The 26,997-nt window shown below is 41.7% G+C and overlaps 1 protein-coding gene across 2 annotated transcripts; it reads right to left on the reverse strand.

Annotated features, from left to right (window-relative positions):
* Window positions 1-2,414: 2,414 nt before the first annotated feature.
* NXNL2 (nucleoredoxin like 2) lies at window positions 2,415-20,341 on the reverse strand. Of its 2 annotated transcripts, none has more exons than XM_040355146.1 (3): window positions 20,293-20,341; window positions 18,548-19,049; window positions 2,415-3,030 (listed from the first exon to the last, which is right to left on the reverse strand). In XM_040355146.1, exons 2-3 carry the CDS (start codon window positions 18,844-18,846, stop codon window positions 2,859-2,861), a joined length of 471 nt encoding a protein of 156 aa, XP_040211080.1. In that variant the 5' UTR covers window positions 18,847-19,049; window positions 20,293-20,341; the 3' UTR covers window positions 2,415-2,858. The 2 variants fall into 2 exon arrangements, with proteins under 2 accessions (XP_040211080.1, XP_040211088.1); XM_040355154.1 differs by lacking the exon at window positions 20,293-20,341 and adding an exon at window positions 19,217-19,894.
* Window positions 20,342-26,997: the final 6,656 nt, after the last annotated feature.

Below are 26,997 nucleotides of genomic sequence, written 5' to 3' on the forward strand. Positions count from 1 at the left end.
TTAGTAATTTTTTTGTTTTTAGAATTATATACAGTATTTAAACCCAAGAACAACAATTGATAGTATTGCAGTTTACCAGTTCTTAGATGTGATGGTTGCATTTGTTTTCTTCTTTAACCTTTTTTGCTTTTATTTTAACCTGATAATCTTGCCATTAACACACTGACCAAGGGTAACCACCATACTGAGCAAGATTGTCACCCTATACCAGTGATGGTGAACATTGGCACCCCAGATATTTTGGAACTACATTTCCCATAATGCTCAACTACACTGCAGAGTACATGACTATCATAGGAAATGTAGTTCCAAAACATCTGGGGTGCCAAGGTTTGCCATCACTGCACTAGGACTACTTAAAGCTGTGTTAGAATTACATAACACCTCCTTTTCTGCATAAAGGGGAGGTGTTGTGTGGTCCAAGGAGATAGAAGGGAGCAATGATAACTGACAACAGTTCATTAAAAGAGAGCTCACAGGAAGTTATCAGCTCACAAGGTTTCTGGCTAGATGAACATACACTTTAAAGCTGAACTCTGGGTATGATCTTTGTTGCATATTTACATTGGTCTAGCTTGGACCGCTGAGAAATGCACACTGACCACAGAGGGTCACTCTCTCAGCACTGCCACCATTCACACAACGCCTTTTGTTTTTCCAATAAATAACAGTGATCCTTGATTGGACAAGGTAGAGATTGGTAGAGATTGTGACATCACCGGCCCTCATCTCTACATTGTCCAATCACAATAGCTGCTTGGTAACATAACATATAAACATCTTTAAAGGGGTGAGCCTCTGGTTGAATACATTGATAAGCAACAAAGGTAGTTTATTGCTGATATTCTCTTATATGTTACATGTTCTGTAGGTTAATAGCCCAAGCCATTTGATCAGCATGGGTAAAAAAATAGTTTTTCAGGGGTATAGAGAGGTGGAAAAGTAGGAGAAAAACAAAAGAAAGGAAAACCTATTTTTGTTTTTGAATAGAGTAGGGAACCCAATCAACTCCAAGTATTTATATTTCTGTAGGCAAAAGTAATGAAAATCTAAAACAGTGGTTCTCAACTCCTGTCCTCAGGGCCCACTAACAGGTCAGGTTTGCAAGATAACTGAAATACATCACAGGTGATATAATTTGCTGCACAGTGATTGCAGTATTCTAGTCTGCATCTCCCCAAGGTAAGGCTCCATGCACACTGAAGCTGATAAACTGCAGTTTATTGGCGTTTTGGCTTTTTTTTTTTAAAGCCCATAAACTGAACTCTATGTTAGCCTATGTGCCCATGCACACCTGGGCGTTTTTTAGTGTTAATGAGCTTTGGAGTTTATTGGCTTTTTTCTGAACGCCTGAAATTTTGCGTTCAAAGTGCTGTTTTTCAGCGGGGAAAAACCGCAAAAAAAACGCAAAACGCCGAAAACCGTTTTTTATCCATTGAAAAAAAAGTAAGAAAAAATGGAAAAAAAATGAAAAAAGCTACACTCAAAAACGCTGATTAAAGCTATCGCAAAAACGCTAAAAAACATTGAAAGGCTCCCTGCAAAGCTACTGGTGTTTTTTTAATAGCTTTTATCAGCTTCAGTGTGCATGGAGCCTTAGGCTTTTTTTTTTACTTTTTTTACTTTTTTTTAATGGATAAAAAAACGCAAAAAAACGGTGGTTTTGAGCGTTTTTAAGCGTTTTTGGTGTTTTTTGAGCGTTTTTCTGCGTTTTTTCCCTCCGAAAAACGGCACTTTGAACGCAAATTTCGGGCGTTCAGAAAAAAAAGCCAATAAACTCCAAAGCTCATTAACACTAACAAACGCCCAGGTGTGCATGGGCACATAGGCTAACAGAGAGTTCAGTTTATGGACTTTAAAAAAAAAAAGCCAAAACGCCAATAAACTGCAGTTTATCAGCTTCAGTATGCATGGAGCCTAATACTTAAAATCTGGCCTGTTAGTGGGCCCTGAGGACAGGAGTTGAGAACCACTGATCTAAAAGCTTGGGTTGTCACCTGAACAGCAATAGTAAAATATTCCAATTGGGACACGTGTTCTGGATACAGATGTCTGCCATTGGAGCCATTTCCTCTCAATTCCTGTTATGTCTCCAAGACAATGTGGCACAAATGGCAAACAAAATCTGAGATGGGTTTTCCCATTTGGTAAAATGTTCTTTTTACTAATTCCCACGTCAAAATGAAAAGATATGTTTTGGTTTTAGATTTATTTTGAATTCTTTTGTTTGGCTAGGGAACACTTTGACTAGAACGGCAATGTTTTGCATATTGATTTCTCCAGTGAGCCTTATAAATTCCAACATGATTCTATTGTGTATTTTGGTATATTCTGGTAGGGAAATTAGATTAGAATTAAAAGCCCCACAGGAGATTAAGTAACCGAAATGTATTTATAAAAAATAGTGCAAAAAAGTCACTCTATCTCCTTTATTGATAAATAATGCACTTACATATTGGTTTCTAAATCATTTAAATCTAAAACAATATAACATTTTACAAATCATATAAAAAAAACAATATAGTGCAATAATTTCCAGATTAATGCAATCCAGTAATAATTTCATACCTGTCTGCACAAATTGGGAAAATATAGGTAATATATAGAACTATACACCTATACCTGAAATTAATGACAATGGTCCTCATGTATCAAATAATTTGAAATAGGAACGGACGTTACTGTCCCACAGCACCAAATTTGATTCAAGCTTTCATTCTCTTACTGTCATATTCATGCAAAGATTTTAAACTGTCTGCTATGAGCAACACACAGAGTTTATATTTCAGATATGTGATTTTAGACCAAGTATTGCTTCTCAATTGAAAAAAAAAAAAAAGAGAGAGAAAACGTATGTGTCATTTGCTTGTAAAGTTCTGAAAGATATCTGCCACTTCAAGCCATGTTCGGAAACAAGCTATTCCTCTATCTCGTATTTGTTTTCTTCCCTTGTCTGTAATTACATCTCCATTTTGTTTTACAATCACCAGTTTTGGTATAGCTGTAATTTTGTACTTGTTCTTTAATTCACTGAAAAAAGAAAGAGAGTAAAATTAGAATCTGGTGGTCCTAATGCCCCGGATACAAAGGTCTCTAGATATGGTCTTTACCAGTTGATAATACATTTCCTGTGACTTTATATTCAGTACTGTTATCTCAATAAGCCTTTTATCTGATTAAAAAGAAAAAAAAATGAGAAGGTAAAAATTTGATTCATAAAACAAAGTGAATCTATTTACAGATGATCTATATCAGTGGCAAGAAATAAGTCCTGAGTTCACTTGAGTATGACTAATTTGTAAAGATGCCCGTGGTCAGTTTACCAGATTTGAGCAAAGGTTGTAGCCATACTGTTGGAACATACTAGCCATCAATGAAAGCAGAATATTTGCAATTGATATAAGCTGAATTCAAGTTCTTTAACAACTTGACCTCCGGAAGGTTTTATCCCCTTAATGACAAGGCCATTTTTTGCTATACGGCACTGCATTGGGCCTCGTACACACGGTACGAAAACCAGAAGGGAAAAGTCTGAAGACGAGCTGTCTGCGGATTTTTGGATCGTTAGTACAGTGCATTCGACAGACGATTTGACTTTTACATCAGACAAAAGCTGAATGTGCAGGCTATAAAATGTTTGTCTGATCTGAACTCAACGTCTGATTTTTGAATGGTCAGTACAGAAATCCATCACACAAAAATCAAAAGTACAAACATGCATGCTCGGAATCAAGTAACAACTGGGAAGAGTTCGGTCTTGTAAACTATTGATCGTAATCTAAAATTATCATTCATGACGCGGAAATTTATGAAATGTCAAAATTGTCATCTTCTTTAATGGGATAATAATGAAGCTGCTTTGCTGGTGATACTGATGTAGTTATGCCAAACTTATTTTAAAAGGAATTTGTTTTGTACGATCTGAAAATCGCAAATCAACGCTTACCAAACTTCTACTAAGACGAAAATAGCAGAAGGGGCCCAAAGGGTGGCACTTAAGAAATTAACTTCCTCTTTATACACTCATAGTACATCACTACATTCGTATTTGTCAAATGACTATTTGCGGATAGTTATGCCCTGTACACACGATCGGTCCATCCGATTAGAACGGTCTGATGGACCGTTTTCATCGGTTAACCGATGAAGCTCACTGATGGTCTGTCACGCCTACACACCATCAGTTAAAAAAACGATCGTGTCAGAACGCGGTGACGTAAAACACGACGTGCTGAAAAAAATGAAGTTCAATGCGTCCAAGAATGCGTCGACTTGATTCTGAGCATGCGTGGATTTTTAACCGATGGACGTGCCTACTAGCGATTGTTTTTTTGGTATCGGTTTGGAATTCATCGGTTAAATTTAAAACAAGTTGGCTTTTTTTTAACTGATGGTTAAATAACCGATGGCGCCCACACACGATCGGTTTGGACCGATGAAAACGGTCCATCAGATCGTTCTCATCGGTTTAACCAATCGTGTGTACGCGGCCTTAGTATGCTAGACAAAAAGCTGCACACACGCTTTTGACAAAAATCAGACGCTCGGTCGTCCAACAAACAAACCGTGTACGAGGCTTTACTTTAACTAACAATTTCACAGTGTCGTACGACACTATGCCCAAATAAATTTTATGCCCCTTTCCCCCACAAATAGAGTTGTATTTTGGTGGTATTTGATCACCTCTGCGGTATTTATTTTTTGTGCTATAAACAAAGAACGTCAGCCAATTTTGAAGAAAACAAAACAATATTTTTTACTTTCTGCTCTAAAACATATCCAATAAAAAAAACTTAAAAAAAAAATGATTTCATCAATTTAGGCCAATATGTATTCTACTACATATTTTTGGTAAAAAAAATCCCAATAAGCGTATATTGATTGGTTTGTGTAAACGTTTTAAGCCCTGTACACACGATCGGTTTGTCCGCTGAAAACCGACCGATGGACAGTTTTCATCGGGCAAACCGATCGTGTGTGGGCCCCATCGGTTTTATTTCCATCGATGTAAAAAATTAGAACATGTTTTACATTTTTTCTATGGATAAAAAAAAGATAGAAAAATCTGATGCATGCTCAGAATCAAGTTGACGCATGCTTGGAAGCATTGAACTTCATATTTTTCGGCTCGTCGTAGTGTTGTACGTCACCGCGTTTGGACACGATCGGATTTTTGACTGATGTTGTATAGGCAAGACTGATGAAAGTCAGCTTCATTGGATATGCGACGAAAAAATCCATCGGATTAGATTCCATCAGATATCCTGTGTACAGGGCTTAAGAGTCTACACACTATAGGATATTTTTTTTTTTTACTGGTAATGGTGGAGATCAGTGACTTATAGTGGGACTGTGATAGTACGGTAGACAAATCAGACACCTAAGTGACACTTTTTTGAGGACCAGTGACATTTTTACAGTAATCAGTGCTAAAAATGTGCACTGACACTATACTAACAACAATGGTAAGGAAGGGGTTAACATCAGGGCGACCAAAGGTTTAACTGCGTGCCTAGCTAATGTTTCAGTGTAGTGGGGGAGGTGCTTTTACTAGTGGAAGGCATGGATTGGTGTTTCTGCTTTAAAGAAACACAGGATCCATGCCTTCTGTGCTGACAGAATAGCAATCTGTCTTGTTTACATAGACAGATTGCTGTTCTGCCTGTGCACCGAATGATCAGCGGGTACCGGTGGACATCGGGCCTGATACCCGTAGGTGCAGGATCATGAATATATACTGTTTGTAATCCGGCACAGGGCGGTCGCCCTGTAGCAGCGGGAAGTAGTTAAATTGCAAGCTTTCAAAACAAGTTAGGTTTCTCTTCAGGCATTACACAATGCTGAATCTGAGAATAATTATTTACAGAACACAAAAGTGTTATTAGCACTTGTATTTTGGATACACAGATTGTGATCAGGATTTAAAACTGGAATTGACATACAGGGCCAGATTCAGAGAGACTTACGCCGACGTATCAGTAGATACGCCATTGTAAGTCTGAAAATGCGCCGTCGTATCTATGCGCTCATTCTTAAAATGAGCTACGCCTGAATGTTGCCAAGATACGACCGACATAAGTCTCCTACGCCGTCGTATCTTGGGTGCATATTTACGCTGGCCGCTAGGGGGCGCTTACGTTGATTTACGCATCAAATATGTAAATGAGCAAGATACGCCGATTCACGAATGTATGTATGCCCGTCGCAGTAAGCTACGCCGTTTACGTAAGGCCTTTTTCCAGCGTAAAGATAAACCAGCAAAAAGATGGCGCAGCCCATGCAAAGGTTTGGACGTCGGAAGTACTGACGGATTTTACGTCGTCTACGTAAGTCGTACGTGAATGGGGCTGGGCGTAAGTTAGGTTCACGTCGTATGCATTGAGCCGTCGTATCGTAGGGAGTATTTGCGACGTGATTCTGAGCATGCGCGCGCATGCACCGTACGAACGGTCCTTCATTTACATGGGGTCACGGTTAATTTAAATGTAGCACGCCCACTACCTGCCTACTTTGAATTAGGCAGGGTTACGCCGGCCCATTTTCGCTACGCCGACGTAACTTACGGAGCAAGTGCTTTGTGAATACTGGCCTTGCCTCACTATGTTACGTCGGCGTAGTGCAAATGGGATGTGCTACGCCGGCCAAAAGATACGCCGATCTCTCTGAATCTGGCTAACAGTATCTTAAATATAAGTTCAGAACAGGACTGGCTCTTGCCTATTATATCTGCGGATACAGTTAAAAAGTCAGGGGGCATAATGTTCACATTGTGTGTGAGTCACTGATAGTATGTCACACAGTGTAACAGAGATGCAAGGAACCAGTTTTCCCTGTTCACTTGGCAGGCTTCATGAGTCACAACCCATAAGTAACATCAAGTAGTGCAGAGGTGGTGCAGGAGTGAACAGGATATGCTAGTTTGTATTAAGCTACCATTAGATTTGGATGATTAAAGAAAACCTGTTCCAGACTCCTCTCCTCACCTGAGCATACCCTTAATTCAGGTGTCCACATCAGAGTTCTCTCTTGCACAAGGTGTCCCCATCAGAATGCTGCCCTAAATCAATTGGCCCAATCCTCAGTCAAAGGTGCTGCCACTAAGCCTCAGTGATGGTGAATGTGTTTAAGAATTGGTGATTGTTCCACTGGAAGTGATTCACTCTCATGTGGACACCTGAAGTAAGGGAACACTCCGATGAGGACTCCTGATGTGAGGAGATGACTTTGGAACAGGTTCTCTTTAATCATCCAAATCTAATGGCAGCCCTACAAAAGGACCCACTGTCTACTGTATGGTATTTTAAAAATATCTTGCTTTGTCAAATGTCCCCCATAGCAATACTTAGCTACCCACACCCTTTTTTGACAATAGACTACCTATTAACTTCAAATTGCCCAGAATTTAGTATCAAGATTTACACTCCCCCACCCACCAACCCATAGACTTCAAAGCTAAGTTAAAATGTTGCCAATTTCAAGCAGGATTCGACAAAAGCACCCCCCCCCACAAACCAAACCCAGGCAGATTTGCTTATCCCAGTTGTCAGCATACAGGGCTGCTGTTTGTAATCACAGGGCCCCCTGAACAGTCTACCGGATGGGCCCCCCCAGCAAAAATATCAAGATGATTCACAAAAAAATACATTAAAATCACTATTGGTGGACAAATACATTCCGTCATACATAAAAAAACATAGGGCTAGATTCATAAAGGAGTTACGTCGGCGTATCTCCAGATACGCTGTCGTAACTCCGAATGCGGGCCGTCGCATCTCGGCGCCTGATTCATAGAATCAGATATGCCTCAATGTTGCCTAGATACGAGCGGCGTAAGTCTCCTACGTCATCGTATCTTAGGGTGCATATTTACGCTGGCCGCTAGGTGGCGCTTCCATTGATTTCCACGTAGAATATGCAAATGAGCTAGATACGCCGATTCAGAAACGTACGTGCGCCCGGCGCATTGTTTTACGTCGTTTACGTAAGGCTTTTTCCAGCGTAAAGTTACCCCTGCTATATGAGGCGTAGCCAATCTTAAGTATGGACTTCAGGACAGCGTCAAATTTTGCGTCGTTTACGTAAGTCGTACGCGAATAGGGCTGTGCGTAAGTTACGTTCACGTCGAAAGCATTGACTATTTGCGGTGTGATTTCGAAAATGTGCACCGGGATACTTTCACGGACGGCGCATGCGCCATTCGTTGAAAGCGTCAATTACGTGGGGTCACGATTAATTAGCATACAACACCCCCCCTACCAGCCTATTTTGAATTAGGCGGGCTTACGCCGGCCCATATACGCTACGCCGCCGTAACTTCGGGCGCAAATTCTTTCAGAATACGGGACTCGCCTCTCAAAGTTACGGCGGCGTAGCGTATATGAGATACGCTACGCCCACCTAAAGATAGGCGATTCTTACTGAATCTAGCCCATAAATTCCATCTTCAAGCCAAAATTATGCCTAAACAATAATGCACATATTTCGCCAACTCCCAGTTCTAATACCCCCTCCCAGCACAAATATTTGCCACCCCAATCCCATCCCCCAGCTCAAATCCCACCCCAATTCCCCCTCCTAGCACAAATCTCCCTCACCCCAAAAAATCAGGACACATCCTCTTTCCTCTCAAACTTTCTATCCTAGTACAAATCTTCTTCCCTAAATCCCCCCTTCCAGCACAAATTTAGCCAATCCCTCCTATAAACCCAAATTCCCCCACCCCCTCCTAGCACAAAGCCTCCCCCATCTCCCCTCCCTGTACACATTTTCTTTCTTTAATCCCCCCTCGCAGGACAAATTCCCACAAATCATTCTTCCTAGCAAAACCCCCTCTAAATTACCCTTCCCAGCACAACTTCTTCCTCCCAACCCAATTTCCCCCCAGCACTAATTCCCCCACCCCCCTCCTAGCACAAACATATCCTGTCATGGTTCAACCAAACCCTCATCCTAGCCCCCCCCCCCCCCATTCGTCCTTCTAGCACATACAGTATCCCCCTCCCTAAGACCCTATTACAGTTCCCAACACAGACAGCCGCCCATCCCTGCCCATGTGTAGAGTACAATGCGACCTACAGTAAGAGCGATCCTGTCTCATGTGCTGTATAGATGAATGCTCCTCTGACAGGAGGGGAGAACACAACAGCACACCTCCTCCTGGCTCCACCCTCTCTGCCTCTTCTTCTCTCACTGTTCCAGCCTCCAGGCTTCCGTCTCCTTGTCCTGGTCCTGAGTGCAGGTAGGGGTTGGGGTGGGGGAAGGAGCTCAGTGGTGGCCAGCCAGGCACAGTATCCAAGGGAGGGCCGGCCTGGGGTCAGAACTGAAATCTGGGTGGGCACAACTTAGCCCAGCAGCCTCTAAACTAGGCAACGTGTGTCTCTCACCCTGCAGCTGAAAGCCGGTGGGAGGGAGAGGGGGAGAAACCGGCTTTCAGTTGCTGCGTGAGAGACACACAGGGCATTGTTCTGTCATCCTTCATTCTCTGCTCCACTGATCCTCCTGCTGTCTGGGCCCCCTATTTGCCTGGGCCCCCAACAGGAGGAGTGGTGGTCCCCCCTATTAGTAGCTCTGTCCGCATATGAAGATAAAATAATACATTTTTGTGCTTTACTGTATACCAGTGACATGTTTTTTCTATTGGGATGCAGATTATATACTTACTATGAGCACAGCACTATCTAACGGCTAAAAAGCCTATTCATATATGCCTTAACTACCTGCAGTAACATTTAAAGAAGGGGGGGAAGTCACTGAGCCAACGTGCTAACAAGAAAAAGAATGTTTGTGCACAGCAACCAATCAACTTGCAACTATCAACTTTTTGGGTTAAAAATTAAGGCTTGTTTTTTTATTTTTTTAATGGCTTTGGGGTGTTGTTTAGAGAACAATTCAGATATAACATTTTTTTCTGATGTTCCTATTAAGGATTTAACTGGAAATTATAAAAAAAAACTAGACTCCCTACTCTTGAAATAGACTACTAGATTAGAGATATGTGTACCCCAGATGTATTTATAACATGTTTAATGAGTACTAAATTTGTGTCTCCTAGAATATGCTTAAAGTGGAGGTTCACCCAAAAACCTTTTTTTTAACATTAGATTGAGGCTCGTTTTGTCAAGGGGAATCGGGTGTTTTTTTTACAATCAAAGCAGTACTTACCGCTTTAGTGATGCATCTTCTCCGCCGCTTCCGGGTATGGGCTGCGGGACTGGGCGTTCCTACTTGATTGACAGGCTTCCGACAGGCTTCCGACGGTCGCATACATCGCGTCACGATTTTCCGAAAGTAGCTGAACGTCGGTGCGCAGGCTCCGTATAGAGCCGCACCGACGTTCGGTTTCTTTCGGCTACTCGTGACGCGATGTATGCGACCGTTGGAAGCCTGTCAATTAAATAGGAACGCCCAGTCCCGAAGACCATACCCGGAAGCGGCGGAGACGATCGCTCTCTAAAACGGTAAGTACTGCTTCTATTTAAAAAAAACTACCCGATTCCCCTTGACAAAATTTGCATCAATCTAATGTTAAAAAAAAAAAATTCGGGTGAACTCCCGCTTTAATTTAATGATTTAAAATTGTAATCAGTAATAATTATTCAAATCATTTTGGTGTAGGTATTATTTTTTCCCCAAGTATGAGAAATTTACACACATTTTGGTTTATTGAAAATAGATGTAGTTCCCAACAGAGTACATAAGGAGCATGAATAAAATGAATGAACTGCAAGCATAAAGTGACAGACACCAAAATAATATAAAATGGATGCTGCACTATTTTAAAATGAAGGAACAAACAATTAGCCGGATTCAGGTAGAGCGGCACATCTTTGTGCCGGCGTAGCGCATCTCATATGCGCTACGCCGACGTAACTTTGAGAGGCAAGAGCAGTATTCACTAAGCACTCGCCCCCTACGTTGCGCCAGCGTAACGTAAATTGGCCGGCGTAAGCCCACCTAATTTAAAGTAGGGAGGTAGTGGGCGTGATCTATTAAAAATGAAGCGTGACCCCATGTAAATGAAAGGCCGAACGGCACATGCGAGCGCATGCTCAGAATCACGTCAAATTTACTCCCTAAGATACGCCGGCTCAATGGCAACGACGTGAACGTAACCTACGCCCAGCCCCATTCACGTACCACTTCCGTAAACAACGTAAAATACTACGGCTGTTCCGTCGTCCATACCCTAACATGACTTACACCTGCTTTAGGTGGAATAACTATACGCCGGACGTACGCCTTACGTAAACGGCGTAGATTACAGCAACGGGCGCAAGTACGTTCGTGAATCGGCGTATCTAGGTCATTTACATATTCGACGCGTAAATCAATGGAAGTGCCCCTTGCGGCCAGCGTAAATATGCACCCAAGATACGATGGCGTAGGAGACTTATGTCGGTCGTATGAAGCCCAAATTCAGGCGTATCTTGTTTGCTGAATACGGCGCATAGATACGACGGCGCATCCGTGGACTTACGCGGCATATCAGTAGATACTTTGGCGTAAGTTCTTTCTGAATCTGGGCCAATGTGCATTATCGACCACAAAATAATTACACACAAATAACATATACGTGCTTAGTGTTTCAAGCTTAAACAAATAAGGTGCATATATATGAAGTGAAAAGAAAATGCAATACTTAATTTCACACAGTGATCATGAAAATATGTGAATAAACAAATAAATTATCTTTATTTAATGTCCATGAACAACTCAATGAAGGGGCTGATATGGAATTTGGGGGGGACCCTTATGCATTTTTTTAATTTTGTTTCAGGGTTCCCCTTAATATTCATACCAGACCCAAAGGGCCTGGTAATGGTCTAAGGGGGGAACCCATGCCGTTTTTTTCCAATGACTTTGATCTGTATTGCCGGGACCCGACAATTCATTCATTAGAAATGTCATTTTGTGCAGAGACTGTTACAAACACGGGAAACATGCGCTATTTTACAGGCATACTATAGACACCCCCTAGGTACTACATTTAAAGGAATATTTCATTTTTATTGTTTCACTTTAAGCATTATTAAAATCACTGCTCCCGGAAAAAAAAAATTAGTTTTTAAAACTTATTTTGCATTGATACATGTCCCCTGGGGCAGGACCCAGGTCCCCAAACATTTTTGATGACAATAACTTGCATATTAACCCTTAAAATTTGCACTTTTGATTTTTCATGTTCGTGTCCCATAGACTTTAACGGTGTTCGCGTGTTCGAACAGATTTTTTTGCCTGTTCGCATGTTCTGCTGTGAACCGAACCGGGGGATGTTTGGCTCATCCCTACTTATAACAGTTGTGTCTAGTTTAAAGGGCCCAAGCAAAGAGATTTATCTTAATCACCACCTTTGCTATACCCCATATAGGCTATATAAAATAACAATGCAGTACTGGGACATGGTCCTCTTGTGTGCAGAAATGAGCCTTCTTCACCCCCACCCCCGAGTTAGATATAGTTTAAAAAAAATAATTAAAAGGACCTAGGTACCTGTACATCCTCCCACTCGTGCACCTTGCACACACACCACTGGGGCAAGCAGCGTTGCGATCTGTGACTGCTGTGACAGTAGATCACAGTTGTCGGTACCGGGCTGCTGTACTTGGCCCAGATACTATGTGATTGTTTTGACCTCTCTCAGCTATCACATGTCCATGTAATGGCATCCATTCATGATAGCATTGGGATCATTACTATTGGGATCTCTGTGATTGGTCACAATGATGACAAGGTACAATGACAGTGACCCTGTACCATGTGATACAATAGTAAACAACGAATCATGAATGAAAGCCATTCATGACAGTTAAATGTATTGCTTTCACAGTGATCATCCCTGTAATAAGCAATCATAGTGTAAAAAATAAATAAAAAATCCTCATCACTTCCGCAGCGGAAGTATAGTGTCTTTATGTTCCCAAGCTCCTCTCATACACTTTTAGAGACCTATGATTTTATATCCAGTTTAGGTTTTGCAACTCTCCCTTGTGGCAGTTTAGGATCACCTAAACCTTGAGTCGGTGCTCGAGAGCCTGGGGAACACATAAAGCTAGCCATACATTATACAATTTTCTTATTCAATTCCTTTAGATTTACCTTAGATTCTGATTGATTGCATTCAAATTGAAAGTGTTTAGGTTTGACCTCATTTTATATGATTTTGGTAAATCTAAAGGAAAATTGTGCAAGAAAATTGTATAATGTATGGCCAGCCTAAGTCATGTGAGGCCGCGTACACACGTCCGAGAAACTCCAAGGGGCGAAACACATAGTTTTCCCCGTCGAGTTCCTTGTTCGGCTGTCAAAAAGCTTGTTGAGCCAAATTTTCCCATTGCCCGTCGAGGAAATAGAGAACATGCTCTCTTTTTGGCTCGACGAGTTTCCCGACGGGTTTCTCGGCGAAAAGTGTACACGACTGGTTTTCTCGGCAGAATACATCTCCTATCGAGTTTCTTGCTGGTCTTGTCGTGTGTACGCAGCCTGAGAGCTGAAGGATGGTGAAAGCTGGAACATTGCATATGTGGAGACTGACAAGAATTAGGCTTGCTTAGCGTGATAGTTAGAACTTGGATTTATGTAGTTAGTGCTGTGACACAGCAAGTTTTTTCTTCTGTTCATTTTGTGGAACACTGTACAGCTCCTGTAAATAAACCTTTAAATAGCACCAATAAACACAGCACTGTTTGTCACTATATTACTGGACTGGTATCTGTTCCTGAAAGTGTGCTCACCCCAGGAAGCTTTGTACTTGCTACCTATCCCAGGCTCACAGGATCATAATACATTTTGTCCTACATTTTTGAATAAATAATATTTGTAAAATTATATAACAGAAACTAAGAAAATTTTGCTTTTTTTAATCATTCTTGACATTTTTTTCATTTATATAGCAAATGTTTAAAAAAACAGTGATGATTAAATATCATCAAAAGAAAGCTCTGTCTTAAAAAAATTATAAAAATGTAATTTTGGGAACAGTGTTGCATGACTGAGTAATTGTTATTTAAAGTGTGAAAGTGCTGAAAACTTAAAAATGGCCCGGACAGGAAGGGAATGAAAGTGTCAAGTATTGAGGTGATAAAGGTTTATGATGATGATATTCACCATCTTAGAAATTTAAGAAATTATACTAAGCTCAGTGGGCCAAATCCACAAAAGAGATACTCCGGCGTAAGCCGTCGTATCTCTGGTTCTAACTTTGGAACTGATCCTCAGAAGCAGTTTTCCTAAGTTAGGCAGAAGATCCGACATCTGTAAGGGACTTACACTGCCGGATCTTAGGATGCAGTACCGCATCCGCCACTGGGGGCATTTCGAGTCGAAATGCCTCTTCTGGTATGCAAATTAGCACTTAGGGCGATCCTCAAAGCTTTTGTGCTTCGTTTTTTCGCCGTAAGTTTTAGTTTGCCAGGTGTAAAACTAGGGCTGCTTTTACAAAGTGTAAAGTTAGTCACACCTTGTAAAGGCCCATTCAAGCGACGGCATTTGGTATGCATTCCCGAGGGAGAACTCCACGGCAATTTGTAAAATCCAAACCGGCATGGGTTCCCCCCCAGGAGCATACCAGGCCCTTAGGTCTGGTATGGGTTGTAAGGAGACCCCCCCACGCCGAAAAATCGACGTAGGGGGTCCCCCTACAATCCATACCAGACCCATATCCAAAGCACGCTACCCGGCCGGTCAGGAAGGGAGTGGGGACGAGCGAGCGCCCCCCCCCTCCTGAGCCGTGCCAGGCCGCATGCCCTCAACATGGGGGGGTTGGGTGCTCTGGGGCAGGGGGGCGCACTGCGGGCCCCCCCACCCCAGAGCACCCTGTCCCCATGTTGATGAGGACAGGACCTCTTCCCGACAACCCTTGCCGTTGTTTGTCGGGGTCTGCGGGCGGGGGGCTTATCGGAATCTGGGAGTCCCCTTTAATAAGGGGGTCCCCAGATACCGGCCCCCCACCCTAAGTGAATGGATATGGGGTACATTGTACCCCTATCCATTCACCTGGAGGCAAAAAGTAAAATTTAGTAAACACACAACACAAGGGTTTTTAAAATAATTTATTATTCTGCTCCGGACGCCCCCCCTGTCTTCTTTATTAGCTCTATTACCAGGGGGGGCTTCTTCTTCCACTCTCCGGGGGTCTTCTTCCACTCTCCGGGGGGGGGTTTCTTCTTCCGCTCTCCGGGGGGGGGCTTCTCCGCTCTCCGGGGGTCTTCATCTCTCTTCTCCCCTCTTCCGCTGTTGACTCGGCGAACCCCGGTTCTTCTGCAGATGTCCGGTGCCTTCTTCTTCAGCGCTGGCTGCCTGCTATCTTTGTGTGTTAGCTCAATTTCGAACAGGCAGCCGGCGCGGTCTTCTGTGACGTCAGGTTCTTCTTCTCCCCTCTTCCGATGTTGCCTCGTCGCCTCTTGTCGCTGTAATGATGGAAGCGCGCCTTGCATCCCATTTATATAGGCATCACCACGTGGGTACCTACCGGAGCATGATGGGACGGTGATGCCTATATAAATGGGATGCAAGGCGCGCTTCCATCATTACAGCGACAAGAGGCGACGAGGCAACATCGGAAGAGGGGAGAAGAAGAACCTGACGTCACAGAAGACCGCGCCGGCTGCCTGTTCGAAATTGAGCTAACACACAAAGATAGCAGGCAGCCAGCGCTGAAGAAGAAGGCACCGGACATCTGCAGAAGAACCGGGGTTCGCCGAGTCAACAGCGGAAGAGGGGAGAAGAGAGATGAAGACCCCCGGAGAGCGGAGAAGCCCCCCCCTGGAGAGCGGAAGAAGAAACCCCCCCCGGAGAGTGGAAGAAGACCCCCGGAGAGTGGAAGAAGAAGCCCCCCCTGGTAATAGAGCTAATAAAGAAGACAGGGGGGGCGTCCGGAGCAGAATAATAAATTATTTTAAAAACCCTTGTGTTGTGTGTTTACTAAATTTTACTTTTTGCCTCCAGGTGAATGGATAGGGGTACGATGTACCCCATATCCATTCACTTAGGGTGGGGGGCCGGTATCTGGGGACCCCCTTATTAAAGGGGACTCCCAGATTCCGATAAGCCCCCCGCCCGCAGACCCCGACAACCAACGGCAAGGGTTGTCGGGAAGAGGTCCTGTCCTCATCAACATGGGGACAGGGTGCTCTGGGGTGGGGGGGCCCGCAGTGCGCCCCCCTGCCCCAGAGCACCCAACCCCCCCATGTTGAGGGCATGCGGCCTGGCACGGCTCAGGAGGGGGGGGCGCTCGCTCGTCCCCACTCCCTTCCTGACCGGCCGGGTAGCGTGCTTTGGATACGGGTCTGGTATGGATTGTAGGGGGACCCCCTACGTCGATTTTTCGGCGTGGGGGGGTCTCCTTACAATCCATACCAGACCTAAGGGCCTGGTATGCTCCTGGGGGGGAACCCATGCCGGTTTTTTCTTTGAAAATTGGCATGGAGTTCTCCCTCAGGAATGCATGCTGAGCGACGTTATCATTTTTTTTAATAATTATTTGTTTTCCCGGCGCGTATATTTTTTTTCACCCGTCGCAACTTTAGTGTCCCGTCACAATCCACAAAGCCGCCCGGCGTCAATTACGTTCGCGCGCTGCACGTCGGGAAAATGACGTCACACGCATGCGCAGTACGGCCGGCGCGGGAGCGCGCCTCATTTAAATTATAAACGCCCCCTGGAGAGGAGGACCGCCTTACGACGGCGGCACTTAAGTTACACGGCCTGAAATTTCTAGGTAAGTGCTTTGTGGATCAGGCACTTAGGTAGAAACTTTAAGTCAGTGTAACTTAACTGCTGAAAGTTAAGTTACGCCGCCTGGCTGAGGATTTGGCCCAGTATTCCTACAGAAGAAGAGAAATCAGGATTTGTGAAAAGCGGGACTCAATTAAACAAATGTGAAGATAACAAATACAATTTATAAATATAGCAAAAGACCTAACAGGCATTTGAAAGCAAAATGTGCTCGAAGTGTAAAGTTTAACCCATGCTTAAAACAAACCTGTTGTGAATAATTTTTTGGTCTAACCCCTTTTACCTGTAAAAAAAATTCAGTAAATTCTCACAATTCTGATGACTGGAACTGGATCCCCACCTTTTGCTGGGAAACCGACACTTTTGCCGCGTACACACGATCGGTTCATCTGATGAAAACAGTCTGATGGACCGTTTTCATCAGACGAACCGATCGCGTGTGGGCCCCATCGTTTTTTTTCCCATCGGTGAAAAAACTTAGAACCTGTTTTAAAATTATCTGAAAAACGATAGAAAAAACAATCGTCTGTGGGGAAATACATCAGTCAAATATCAACGCATGCTCAGAATCAAGTAGACGCATGCTTGGAAGCATTGAACTTCATTTTTCTCAGCACGTTGTTGTGTTTTATGTCACCGCGTTCTGACACGATCGTTTTTTTAACAGATGGTGTGTAGGCAAAACTGATGAAAGTCAGCTTCATCGGATATCTGATGAAAAAATCCATCAGACCGTTTTCATCGGATGAACCGATCATGTGTACAGGGCATTAGAAGAGTGTCAAATTTTGTGGTCCTCCACGGCTTTCACTGATTCCCCCCAGTGATTTCCTGTCACTGCAGGTCAGCGGAAGGATTCAATGAAAATGCCATGGGACCCAAGAGAATGACACCTACTTTACTGACTTATTTTTTAAGGGATAAGGGTCTTGAACAAAACCTTTTTGTGACAAGATCACTTTAAAGAAAATCTGTCACAAAACTGTTAAATTCAATTTTGAAATCAAGTTTGGCCCCAACTCAACCCACACCTTCTTACTAGTCCTTTAATGTGATCAGTCCAGACCAACAGGGTGTCTTGGGAAGGGCAGGGCTAACCTCAATTATAACAGGAAACATTGAGATTTGAACCCAAACCTAGATCTCTGGATCTACTTATCAAACTGACATCCAGTTTTACCTGAAGGTAGTCCCTGCTTATGTATTTCTTCTATATTGCCTGGGTTTGTGAAATGCTTTCTCAGGATCATTTAAATGTTCTTTGCTCAAGGCCCTCCAGCATTGACTCTACTTCACTATAAAATTTGCTCATGTTTGTCACTGAATTGTTTTGTATCCTTTCTACTCAGCATTCACGCGAATAAGGCTTGGTTCACATTGCTGGGACATGGGATCTGACTTGTGAGACCCCAAGTCGGTTGACATGTCAAATTCAAAGTTTCCCTACTGGAGTCGTCCTAACTGATGCTTCACAGGTAGCTTTGACTTTAGAAAAGGTTCCTGCACTACTTTGGTTGGACTTGGGTGCGATTTCAGCCCTTGTACAGGCTCCTAAATAGCATCCAAGTCGAATCAAGTAAGAAGGAAGTCGCAGGGCAAAGTCGCAGGCAAAGTCATATGACTTTGCTGTCTAAGCAGTGTGAAACAAGCCTAAAGGGGTATGCACAATAATACAACATTGAAGCGTAAGTCAATGCCTAATGCCCTTAGAGGTTTAGTGGCCTGCAATGTAAATACTGAATTCTTTGATAATATAAAAAAAATGAAATAAAAATCCAGATACTTAAATGGCCTATCCTGGAGCAAGGAAACTTACTCTCTGTATTGGTTATGCCAGGGTAACGCCAGCCATTCTCCATGCATGTCATGCATGTAATCGATCATGTCTTCTTCACTTTTATCTGAAGAGATGAATACAATTTCAAACTGAGCAGGAGGGTCAGCCTCTTCCACCAGCTCGCTATAGAAGTCACACAACACAGGGGTGAAGTCCCTGCAAGGCGAACCCCAGGCCGCTGAGAAAAACAAGCCAACTATTTTATTCTGCAAAGCTTCCTCCGGATCCACCTTCTCACCATCTTTAGTAACCAGAACATGTCCAGAAAATATATCCATTTTAATTAGATGTATAGGCAGATGGAGACGTGCCACCTGTTGTCTCCTTGTTCTTGTAACTACAGTAGTGATTGTGAAACCTCTGAGCGTGAGCTGAAAGTTATTTATAAATGCTCATTTCTCATAATTCCCTTTAATCCCACTCTTATACACCTCTCTGAAGCAGGTTGCCATCTGTTCTTCAGCCTCTACAGAGAATTCCCCTATGTAGCAAAAGTATACAATAGTATTATCAGTTTAGTATATATTACAACTGTAGATATGCATTATTTTATTTTACGTTATCTGTTGTAGTGCAACATGTTTTGCAAATCTACGTTATCATCAGTGTTGTTTTTTAGGCTACAAGCAAAGAAGAGATAGCACTCACCGACTTGTAAAGGATTTATTGTATCATCGCACAATCAATAATGATCTTATTCTTATCTGTTAGAAACATTGTTCATAAAATATCCCAGATAATATTAAAATTATGCTCACAAGAAATGCTGAGTGTGTTGTGTGCAGTCATTCAGTTATCTCAAGATGGTAACATAGACAAGAACAAAGACTCATCAAATTGAAAGCAGATAAAAGTGAAGATTCATTTTTTTTGTCCGGGGATAATCATCAACGAAACATTTACATAAAAACAATCTTGCTGCAACTGTGCTGTACAAATGCACTTTTGTCTGTGGTAGATTACTCCACAAAAAACGCACTCCAGATCCCTTCCGGATGCATTTCTGCATGCGCATTTTAAGCACATTTTTGTTGTGTTCTGGTGCATTTTTTAAGCGTTTTTCGCATTCCAGTAAAGTTCGGTGCAGGAAAAATGCAGCATGTTCTATGTTTTTTCTGGAACTGGAAAGCCCTGGAACTGACCGCACTGGTATGAACTTTGCTATTGAAAACCATATAACCTACTTTCCATGCGTTTATGATGCAGAAAAAAAATGCACTGGACTGCAGGTGGTGTGAACTGACCCTTAGAAAGAGCACATACATAGGCTTTTATACAAACTGCTTTAATTTCTAAACTGTTAAGAGGGAAATCAATGTAAGTACTCCTAAACTGGAGCAAATGCTGTTGTGCCTACATGAGCCCTGCCTACACAAGCTTAACACAGAGAAAATAGTACATAGTTACACAGTAAAACATGTACAACAGAGTCACGATATAACATCTGCTATGTACTTAAAAGCCTACAATCAAGAGGCAACAAATTGTGTCATTTTTTTACACAATAATAATAACAGCACATGTAATGTTTTAGTAATTTTTCATCTTACATGCTGCTGATAACATTTTAGGTAGCAGAAAAAAGTAAAAATTACTTTTGCACCATGAAAAGGAGCAGAAAGAAATGGAAAGTAAGTTTGAGTGGTACTAAAAAACTATTATTGTTGTTTAGCTGCCATAATATACAAAAGAAAGAGATCATTTTGTGGTATAGGTATACTTACTGTGTTTCACGTTCTTATTCTGCTTTCTGCTCCAAGTACTGTACTAGAAGTGCTTACAAGTTAAAGCAGCTCATAGGTCTCCTCCTCACTTAGAAAAGATATACACTGCTGCCACCTAATGGTCTATAGGTCACAAAGCCTACATACCAGGAATTACAGTAGATTCTGAGGCTGTCTGTTCCCCCAATAAATAGATTTACTAAAGGTAAAAAGACTGTTCACTATTCAAGGGAATCTTCCCTTAGCTTGTAAAATGTGATGAAAACGCACTTTGCAAAGAACACCAAAACATATACGTGAAAAAAAAATTAAAAACATTTTTTTTTTTTTTTCTTACATACACTTGATTGGATGATGGAAGTGAGCAGAACTTCAATTCCTTCAGTAAGCTCTGGGGGGAAATTCCCTTGTACAGTGAAAATTCTCTTGCAAAGTGAACAGCCTATTTGCATTAAAGTAACAGCATTGTCTTTGTCCTGATGGCCCTTGCCACGGAGACAAAAGGGATGGAAAAATACAAAGGTAAAACTTTTAATGGGGATACTTGTTCTGTTGACAACTGTCTAAAAGGGAATTCCTCTTACTTTTGGGAGTGTTTTTTTTCACTTATACCGGGTACACATGGCTGAATGTCGGGAGACATTTGTCGGTTAAAAAGAAAAACAGCCGTCCAACAGAAATCATCCGTTTGGTCAGCTTCTGTTGGACGAGCATGCTGGAAAACCGGCAGCAACTGTCTCCCAGTAAGCGTTTTTAGCCAATGGTGGAGAACGAGGGGCTGTCAGAACACAACAGCTCAGCAGGGGAGATCGCTGTACTTACTTTGCATATTGAGTACAGCGGCTCCGACTGGAGCTAACAGTTTTTTTTTCCTTCAACCCAGCAAAAAGCCTTTAGTGTGTACCAGGCTTTATTGTAGGGAAACCTTCCCTACAAGACACGGCCAGCAAAAAACAAACTAACTGGATATAGCTCTTCCATACTCAAAAACTAAACAAAATGGCTATGTATATTGAATACCTTTAATCTCAGAAACTTATCCTAATGTGAGGAGTGGACAGCCTGTGATTAGCTGTAATGTCAACAGGGAAATAGGAAATGTCTTAAAATGCACCTCTTTGGACAAAAATATGGGGGCTGACACTGCTTGAATTTGTCTGGTGTGCTGGTTGCCTGGCTGAGTCTAGGGCAGTGATGGCAAACCTTGGCACCCAGATGTTTTGGAACGACATTTCCCATGATGCTCAACTACCCTGCAGTGTGCATAAGCATCATGGGAAATGTAGTTCCAAAATATCTGGGGTGCTAAGGTTTGCCATCACTGGTCTAGGGTATAGGTTACCAAAATAAGCATGTAACATATGAAAGTGAGAAAAAAAATCAGGATTGCTTACTTCTGTACTGGTTTTGAGTCAGTGATTATACAGTATATACTGTATAGTATATATACACACACACACATTGATATTCAAGCAGACTTGTAAGGAAAAAAAAATGTGCATCTCTGGCTGCAATATTCACTAAATCTGGAGCTGTCTCCACAATACCATTTCTTCTCCACAGGATGTCCTCAGTCTTCCAGGTTGAATGACACCCAGAATCACTCAACTTAAAGTGGAACTTCACTCTCTCAATAAACTTTGACCATTTTAATCCTTGTACTGCTAGCATTAGTAAATAGACATAAAAGTATATCACATTTACTTATTTTAACTGGTTTTCTTCAGTTACTTCCTGGTTTTCACACCTAGGCAAATTATGTCATACATCCCAGGAGTCTTCAGGAGGGGAGGAGGGGCTTTCTTAGCTAAAAACACCCTCCTTACGTCATGCCTGAGCTAAGAGCAAATGGATTCCTGGAAGTAAATGCTACATGAATCATCTGCCCTTACTCAAGATGGCCATGGCCAGAAATGCTAGAAAGATATTTCTCAACAAAATAAAGCACAGAGACATGGATAGATGGGGACGTTTTTTTTTATATTAAAAATGCATTAAATAGCGTTTTTGGTTTGTGATGCTCAGATAGAGTGTAGTTTTGCTTTAAAGGAATATTGAAAGAATGTTAGTGCAGGGTGCCATGGCCATACTCCATGAGCAAAGTATCCACTACTCAGAGTGGTACTGATGATACCACTTCCACAACCCTTTCTGCATCATTCAAGATGATCAGGAAAAGATCAAAGATGATCCAATGTGTGACATGGCCAGCTATTAGACATCAGTAAAGACAAAAAAAAAAGCATAAAATACTGCTGAGGATGTTTACTGGGGGAAGGGGAGATACACAAAGCCTGGAGTTGGGCTTTAAAACAAAATGCTGTTTTGACCTTATTTCAACCATTTTGCATCTCAGTGCTGCTGAGCTTTTGCAGCCTTTTTCCAGCACTTTTTGTCTACATGAATGTTTTATGATAGTGATAACAGTGGACGATGCCTATTGTCAGAATGTTTATACTGAAATATTAAACATTTTTATATTTATGAAAATAAGCAAGGATCTATGATCAAGGAGATTCCCACTTATTTCCACAAATCAACAAAATAACTTGAATTTGTTTATTCGTGCTAACCTGAAGACAAAAGGAGTACAAAAGGATGTGCAAATATATATATATATATATATATATATATATATATATATATATATATATATATATATATTTATTAACTAAAAATCAGTGCAAAATATAAAAATATTACTGGTGACAAGCTAAGAATATGGATCAACATTTCAATAAAAAGTGAGTCATTTCCCTAATTCCGTGTACACACGATCGTAAATTCAGACAAGAATGTCAGCATTTGGTCGGAAATTCCGACCGTGTGTAGGTTCCATCGAAATTCTTCTGTCGGAATTTCCGCCAATAAAAAATTGAGAGCTGGTTCTCAATTTTTTCGATGGGGAAAAGTTCTCGTCGGAAATTACGATTGTCTGTATGCAATTCCGACAGAGAAAATCCTACGCATGCTCGGAATCAAGTCGGCACATGCTTGGAAACATTGAACTTTTCTCGGCTTGTCGTAGTGTTGTACAACACTGCGTTCTTGACGGTCAGAATTTGGTGTGGCCGTGTGTGTGCAAGACAAGGTTGAGCCGAAATTCCGTCGTAAAAAAAATTCACGGTTTTCTTGTCGGAGTGATTAATTATAGATTCAATGACTTAACAGAAAGTGAAAACAACAAGGTGTTAACTTTGGCAGGTGACCTTTCTCAGACAACAGACATTTGCAAGCTCACATTATTTAACGGCACATGGACAAATTGTTATACCATGTACGGAGTTGGTGATTTTAACCAGACTTATATTTAACGTAAAGATAATTTCAAACAAATTATTTTAATTAAAACATACACCATCATTAAACCAAATACTATAAACTAAAATCAGCTTCAATGAGATGATTCACATGTGTGTATCCCTCTCTTTAAATTGGAAAAGGAAAATTTCATACTGCAGTTAAAATAATCACAATTCCTTTAACAACAAAAATGAATTAATTTAGCTATATGTATGTCTAATTACTCCTTACAGATAAATAGAAATGTAAACTTTACCAGAAATCTCAAAATCCTTACCTGAGAGATGTCAGCTGTTTGTCCCAATGGACAATTCCCTTCCTTGATTTTTACTTCTTTTCTACTGCTGTTTGTCTACAAACTTTTATCGCCCAAGAAAGTAGATGTGGATTTGTTTTCCACGTAATTAATGACCTCAAATGATACATATTTCACACAATTACCTAAAGGGGCAGTATTGGATTCATCCGTACAGCTACTTAAAGCGGTAGTTCCCCCTCCAAAAAATGTTTACCCTGAGTCTGATGCTCATTTTGTCTAGGGGAATCGGCTAGTTGTTTTAAAATCGACGCTGTACTTACCCTTATAGAGAGCGATCTTCTCCGCCGCTTCCGGGTATGGGTCTTCGGGAGTGGGCGTTCCTTCTTGATTGACAGGCTTCCGACGGTCGCATCCATCGCGTCACGAGTAGCCGAAAGAAGGCGAACGTCGGCGCGGCTCTTTACGGCGCCTGCGCACCGACGTTCAGCTACTTTCGGATGCAACCGTCAGAAAACTGTCGGAAGACTGTCAATCAAGAAGGAACGCCCATCCCCGAAGACCAAACCCGGAAGCGACGGAGAAGATCGATCTCTACAACGGTAAGTACAGCGTAGATTTTAAAACAACTAGCCGATTCCCCTAGACAAAATGAGCATCAGACCAAGGGTAAAACTTTTTTGGAGGGGGAACTACCGCTTTAAAGGGAGCAGTATAGGATTAAAAATCATTTTAGAATTGTCCTTAAAAATACCATGATTGTTTTCAAATAACCTCTGACCTCAGCCTTAAACAAAACCATAAATATAATAGGATGGTCTGTTAAAAACAGAACTGTCCGACTTTCCTCCAAATTCCTTTGGAAGTAAGTTAATTGGTTTCTCAAAATACAATGATAATTTTACATGTATTTCCATTCTCTTATTCATAATATTTCAAACATGCTACTCTCTTATTACCTTATATACTCTAGTATAAGCAGACCCGAATATAAGCCGAGGCACCTAATTTTACCACAAAAAACTGTAAAAACTTATTGACTCGAGGGTGAGAATGCAGCAGCTACTGTAAGTGGAAAAGATGGTTAACAATGCCTATTTGCAGCTTCACTGTGTCCATCTGCACGCCTCACTGTGCCTATCTCTCTACCTGATCTGACTCTCAACATGGTAGACATAACAGTTTAATTTTCCAAGAAAAGTGCATATGCTGTATATATCACTGATTGTGTGCAGCCTCTATCCCACATGCAGTTTCACAACTTGTTCCTCATGCATTTAGGGCGAATACACAGGCATAGGTTTCCTTTTGGGCTTCCTAGAGTGTATAGACAAGGGATATATAAAACATATACTTTATTCTGTAGAGACCCCCAGGGGAAAGAGCAAAAATGGCACTAAATTACACTAAACTGGGCAAAACTTACATTTTCCCCTGTGTGTGGTTAGCGCTGATCCTCCTCTGTCCATCTGTAGCCTTATGATCCGTGCGCTGTGATATCCAGAAATTCGGCTGCGCTGTGATATTCAGAAAGTCGTCAGGAACTGTAATATCCAGAAAGTCAGCGGCACTGTAATATCCATAAAGTCGGCGGCGCTGTGATATCCAAAAAAGTCTGCGGTACTGTAACATGCAGAAAGTCGGCGGCCATGTAGTGTAACAAAGCCCCGCCTCCTCCTCTTCCTCGTTCCACCTATCATGGACGAGGAGGAGGCAGGGCTTTGTTACACTACATGGCCGCTGACTGCAGTGTCGACTAGCCTGATGTCACAGCGCTGTGAGATCAGGCGCAAACGGCTGCAGATGGACACAGACTCGAGTATAAGCCGAGGGGGTAATTTTCAGCACAAAAAAAAATGCTGAATAACTTGGCTTATACTCGAGTATATACGGTAATAATATATATACTAATATGTTTTAATGAGTACAATCTAACAATATATAATGAATATATGTTGAATAACATAAAACTACATAAACCAAAATATGTGAGATTATTCAATAAAGAAGGCATATAATTGCCCCATACAATGTAATAGTAATACAATAGAAATGATTGCTAATATAATTACTTGCGCTTAATAATACTTGTTCATAAGACAAATTTTAAATAAGCACCTTTTTCTTTTCTTTTTCTAGTAATGAGAAAAAAAACAGTCTCTATTCATTGTTTAGTTGACACATAAAGTTATGCTCATAAGTTTACATACCCTGGCAATTTCTGTTTTCTTGGCCATTTTTCAGAGAATATGAATAATAATACAAAAAATTTTCTTTCACAAATGTTAGTGTTTGGCTGAAGCTATTTATTATCAATCAACCGTGTTTACTCTTTTTAAATTATAATGACAACAGAAACTAGCCAATGACCCTGATCAAAAGTTTACATACCCCAGGTCTTAATACCATGTATTGCCTCCTTTAACATCAATGACAGCTTGAAGTCTTTTTTGGTATTTGTGGACGAGTCTCTTTATCTTCTCAGATGGTAAGGCTGCCCATTCCTCTTAGCAAAAAAGCCTCCAGTTCCTGTAAATACTTGAGCTGTCTTGCATGAACTGCACGTTTGAGATCTCCCCAGAGTGGCTTAATGATATTAAGGTCAGGAGACTGAGATGGCCAGTTGGCCACTACAGAACCTGCACTTTATTCTGCTGTAGCCAATGACAGGTCGACTTGGCCTTGTGTTTTGAATCATTGTCATGTTGGAATTTCTAAGTACCTTTCATCATAGGTCTTGTTGACTCTTCTCCAAATGTCTTGTTTATGGTTGTGGTCAAAAAGCTAAATTTTGGTCTCATCACTCCAAATGACTGTGTGCCAGAAGGTTTGAGGCTTGTCTCTGTGCTGTTTGGCGTAATTGTAAGCGGGATACTTTGTGGCATTTGCGTAGTAATGGCTTTCTTCTGGCGACTCAACCATTCAGCCCATGTTTCTTCAAGTGCCTCCTTATTGTGCATCTTGAAACAGCCACACCACATGTTTTCAGAGAGTCCTGTATTTCGCCTGAAGTTATTTGTGGGTTTTTATTTGCATCCCGAAATTTCCCTCTTAAAATGAAGGTGCGTGTTATACGCCGATAAATACGGTATATAATATATGTGAATAAATTATGGGAATTAACACTTCTCTGTTTAGTATCGCTC

Source organism: Rana temporaria, chromosome 1 (genome assembly GCF_905171775.1).
Source record: "Rana temporaria chromosome 1, aRanTem1.1, whole genome shotgun sequence".
NCBI classification, from domain to species: domain Eukaryota; kingdom Metazoa; phylum Chordata; class Amphibia; order Anura; family Ranidae; genus Rana; species Rana temporaria.

Bases quoted from the DNA above. Each gene is read 5' to 3' on its own strand.
- NXNL2 (XM_040355146.1), bottom strand. From the start codon at position 18,846: ATGGATATATTTTCTGGACATGTTCTGGTTACTAAAGATGGTGAGAAG. The intron at 3,031-18,547 runs GTAAGTTTCCTT...TTCTTTTTTCAG, and splicing joins TGGCATAACCAATACAGAGA to TGAATTAAAGAACAAGTACA.